The sequence below is a fragment of the Leiobunum rupestre genome, chromosome 6 (assembly GCF_980474605.1).
Source record: "Leiobunum rupestre chromosome 6, qqLeiRupe1.1.hap1, whole genome shotgun sequence".
Classification (NCBI taxonomy): domain Eukaryota; kingdom Metazoa; phylum Arthropoda; class Arachnida; order Opiliones; family Sclerosomatidae; genus Leiobunum; species Leiobunum rupestre.
The window spans coordinates 38,803,429-38,808,490 of NC_143389.1; the positions used below are offsets into that span (position 1 = coordinate 38,803,429).

A 5,062-nucleotide genomic window follows, 5' to 3' on the forward strand; every position below is an offset into this window, starting at 1 on the left:
GCTTTATAATTTGAACAACTGAACAACCGCAATTTTTAAAAAGACTTTGGCTCAACTACAACAATAAAATATACTACGTTGATACGAAATTGGCTACTAAACCTTTCTTTGATTAGAAATAGGTAAATTAGGTTTAAGAAATTTTCGTTGCGCCATAAAACATCTAAATAAAGGCAAAAAATCTGCTTTTCGCGCGTCGATTGATATCTGTTTAATCTGTAAAAGAGGGATTAGCGGTACCCCAGAGGGCGAAAGGAATAAAGATAGAAGTCCGACAAATATATAATCCCACAAATATCGCGATGGGAAGGAGGGGAGGAGTAATAATAATGAAAACCCCCCGAGCTTGTTGGCGGCGTCGGGACTGAAGAAGGTAATCGTGGCGGAGAGGCAATGAATTTGGGCTGCAGCGAGCACGCGGAACAAGGAGAGAGGAGGGGAGAGGAAATTCCGGCCCTTCTTCTATCCGTGGGAAAAAGGGCCGAGCGCTGGAGCGTCTATCGCGGCGCGGGCTGGTCGTGTGTCTCTCCCCCTGGCGGCCGCCGCGAGTGCCCGCGTACCCCTTCGGCTCTCTCTCTCTCTCTGGAAGCCGGCACCTCTCCTCCTCCTTTAAAACGCTCGAAGCCCGGACGAACGAGGGACAGTCACGTGCTGGCTTCCGCTCACGTGGCATCGACGCTCGCTCCGAGCCTACAATCCGAGTCCTCACTTTAAGAACGCCACCCGAGCGAACGACGCGCGTCCCGTCCTCGTTGGTCTACTCTTGTCGGACACGCACACTTCCGCGAGTGGTTCGCCGTCGTCCGAACGTCTCGTCCGTCGTCGTTCCGGACTTTGGACCGTCGTCGTCTCGCGCGCCGTCCACGATTCGCGCGTTGTTGCGGTGGACGTTACCGACGTCGCCGAACGCCAACTGGTCAAGGTGGCTCCGTGCCTGCAGTGGGCCCAAGCGCCGCCGTTCCGCCCTCGCTGGCCCACGCCCCCCGTCGAGAACATGAAAAGGAACCTTAGCAGTGACATGGATTCGGACTGCGACGATCTTTTCGAGGACTCTTCCTCCAAAGGGTAATTACCATTTCCGACATCTTCTAACGTGTATATAACTTCCGCTCCCGTATCACCATTGATCAATAAAAATAAAGGCTTAAGTTCCTTATGACATTTTATAGTTTTGTCAACCTTGCCTACATATTCCCCGGGATTTTCACTATTTACCTCTTCGACATGTTTTGCTTTTGAAATGTACTTGAACAATTTTTCTCCTTAAAGTTAAACGAGCTACCCGTCCAATTATTAACTCTTTTAAACAGTTAGGTTTGTCTCTTTATAAATCTATGGATATAGCATACGGATATAAATAGTCATAAATTCCTACTTTTCCCACGTTAACAGCCCCACTAATAGTCGCGCGTCTACTTACAGAACCCCAACTCCAAGCAGCGATAGCTGTCAACTGGTCAACAGGAAACGAAGACGAGGGGTAAGTTCAAATGGATCAAAAGCGTTACTTTATCGCGGACCCAAATTACCCGACATGGGTTTTTTTTTTTAAGACCGTAACTAGGGCGACTATAATTTAAGGGTAGATATATTACGGTCATAAATCTTTATTGAGTGATACATTTCCTAAGAGGATCGAGTATGGGAGCAAATCCGATGCGGGGGAAAGGCGGTACAGGGGCTGTGATGTAAAGAAGCGGGGGTAGCCCTGATCGGCCACCCTTTTAGGCGGTAGCCTTTCAAGAAAACTTCCTTTTTAACGGCTAAACGGTCGGCCTGTCAACGGCCACAAGAGAGAGATAGACCGTTCTCTTTCTTCGTCACTGTCAATTCTGAGCAAACGGAAAACGATCGGGGCGGCACCGAATTGTCCTTGAGTTCTAGATCTTCCCCTTCCGCAATTACCTTTTAACGCCTTATAATTAAATTAATTTAATTTACAGATAATTGAAAAACGTCGTCGCGATCGTATAAATCATTCTTTGTCGGAGCTGCGACGTCTCGTGCCGGCCGCCTTCGAAAAGCAAGGCTCGGCCAAGTTGGAGAAGGCCGAAATATTGCAAATGACGGTCGACCATCTCAAGATGCTTCACGCCAAAGGTACTACCCGCTGATTACTTTCTCCCCGAGGTACGATTCTGATCTCCGATTATTTCCGCGCAGGTTTCGACGCTCTAACGTTCGACCCTCACAAATTCGCCATGGACTATCACAACATTGGCTTTCGGGAGTGCGCCTCGGAGGTAGCGCGTTACATGGTGGCCATAGAAGGGATGGACTTGCAAGACCCGTTGCGTCTAAGGCTGATGTCGCACCTCCAGTGCTACTCGGCGCAACGGGAACTAGCCATGAAGAGCTCTTCCGTCCATTCCAGTCCGTGGAGTCCGGTGGCGCCTACGCCGAGCGCCACCGCCTCGAACCAGGTCCCGCCCCCTCCGGCACCCTCCATCCACCAGTATTCGCACAACCCGACGGGGCCGCACCACCACCCTCACCACGGAGAAATCGGCCCGTCCGCGCTAACCCATCCGTCGTACAACTGCTCGGAGAACAGATTGCACCATTCGGACAGTTTGGGACTGGCCATGAACAACAACAACAACGTCAACCCCTCCCACTTCGGCCGAATGTCCGGGAACAACCCGCAGTCCGTCGTGCCCACTTCGGCCTCTCATTCCTTCGCGCCTTCCGGAACCTCTCAAATGGTGCCGTCCATCGGTCAAATGCCGGCCAACCAGTATCTCACCGGACACGGTTTCGCGGCCGGGCCTTACGCCAACCACCAGGGCAGCCAGGGATCTTCGGTCAAGCCTTACAGACCTTGGGGTGCGGAATTGGCGTATTGAGATATGGCCCAAAATTAACATTATAATCACGGTCATTGGGAACAATTTCGCGCGAGTTGTACCTACAATGAAAACTAAAGGACAAATTTTGTACCGTGAAATAACGCGTTTAGTCAACAGATTCTTTAACAATTGCTGAAAATATATTTTATCATATCGGATTTATATCGATCTCAAAACCTATCGAGACCTGTTATCGATTCGTTATTTACTTTCACCAAAATACCGGTTTCTAAAATCAGAAAAATATACCCGAAGTATATCTTTAATTTCGATTACACTAATAATTTATTTTCCCCTTTTTTATAACTTGTAAATAATCATTATTAACGACGTCAAACTTTCACGCCAACATTCAATTATATTTTTATATATTTACATATACGATTTATACGAGTAAACCAAAAAAAAAACGAGAAAACATTTTTGTATAAAAAAAGATATTAATACCAGAGTGTATTTTTCCAATCTGAATGCGTGCCTTCTTTCTCGAGAAAGAAACTTGATTTTTGCCAATAAAAGGAATCTAGTCATCATTATCAAATATATTGGAGCTTATTTTCATCCGTTTTATTCCATTATATCCTTTATTAAAATTGTGACGATAACCGAACGTTCGAGACGCTCTTTCTCCTCTTAGCACCTTGGCGTCAAATTTTACTCGGGGGAGAGGACATAGATTACGCAACTCGTAAAAAAGGAGATTCCTGGGATTCGAAGGAGGGCTCGAAAGTGGAATAATAGCGATCCCGAGACCAACAGCCTGAACTCACGAAAGACTAGGAATTTGCACGTGCCGTGCGCGGGGCTCACGGCACGTTCTCACGCGCAACCCCCAGCCCGCCTTTCGCCTCCCTCCGCCGGTCTTCAAAACATTCCCCTTCATCACCCCCGATCTTAACCCCGTAATCTAAGGGACCGACCCTACAGGTCAGGGTTACGCCTGAATAAAACCTCCGCTTCCGCCTCGTAGTTGCGTCACGATTTCTGTTTGTTTTGGTCATTACATTAAGCCCTAGGATACCTTTTAGCGCTAAATACATTATCTCCGCGGCAGAAACGATTACGTAATTTGTATTTGCAATACAAATTTTGCCATAGAACCACCTAGCGGCCAACGTGAGAAAATGAAAATTCTGTCTATTACGTTAACGATGGCTATATGATAACTGAAAAGGATATTTAGAGAATAATAACTTTAGCTATAATTTCTTAAACGCGCCTTCCCAATCGACCGCCATTACCTTACAGTCTACGGGGAGGGTGATGAAAAAACCGGTTTTGGGGGAATGACATTCCCGCGGTAGAGGGCGGGCTCGTTGGTTGTCTGTACGATAATGGCGGCGCCCAGTAAACGTTTCTAAAAAGAGTGTATAGAGTAGTATCGCTCTGTAGCTTTGAGCTATGGCCGCCATTTTTAGGGCAGTTTTTTATCTATAGGAAAAAGCATGGGTGACGTCGACGTACGTCACGCCGATATTACTCTATAGGGTAATAGCACTTTGTAACTATAACCATGTTGGTATACAATTTCAATTAGTCCTCTGTGGGACGTCCTATGATGTCCAGGTATTAAGTCCCTACAAGTAATAGAACAACGTAGAACGCGCGATGCAAAGACAATAACAAAATAGAGCGAGAGAAAAACAAACGTCTATATTTGAATCGTAGAAACCAATAATAACAAAAATATACAACGTAGAACTGTTTTAAAGGAATATAAAAAGGAACGAAATAATCTTTATGGCGGACCCCCGATTTGGTCGGGAGTTCGTAGTCGCGAGAGCGTGCGAGGCAATGGGTCGGTGTGACACACGGAGAAGCCAGGTTCCCACGCACGACGGAGATCGAGCCTCGGCCGAGGAGCGCGTGGGGGATGGGGGAGGCGACCGACGGCAACTGGGGGAGGAGGATGGATGGGCGCTCTCGCCTCTAATTCGAGACGAAACGAAAGTTTGAGACCGATTACTTAAAAGTCGCGGATAACTACGAGTCGGTTCAATTTCTCGATTTAATATGAATCTGCGACGAATATAAATCAGGTGTGTCACAATATTCTCAGATTCAAATTCCCTGATCATTTTAAGTTACTTTCCCTGACTTTTTAAGGCCAAACTTAGACAGTTTTTAACTTTTACATTTATCAGAATTTAATAGATTTAATCCACTTATATTTCAGTAGCAAAGTTATTTCAACGTTAAAAACCTTTCAAGTA

At 46.5% G+C, this 5,062-nt stretch overlaps 1 protein-coding gene across 1 annotated transcript; it reads left to right on the plus strand.

The window, feature by feature from the left end:
- The first annotated feature begins 601 nt into the window (after nt 1–601).
- On the plus strand, nt 602–3,311 carry Hey (Hairy/E(spl)-related with YRPW motif). The gene is made up of 4 exons (XM_090177843.1): nt 602–1,065; nt 1,423–1,480; nt 1,944–2,100; nt 2,164–3,311. The coding sequence occupies exons 1-4, from the start codon at nt 995–997 to the stop codon at nt 2,844–2,846; spliced, it is 969 nt and encodes a 322-aa protein (XP_090033969.1). The 5' UTR covers nt 602–994; the 3' UTR covers nt 2,847–3,311.
- The last annotated feature ends 1,751 nt before the right edge of the window (nt 3,312–5,062 follow it).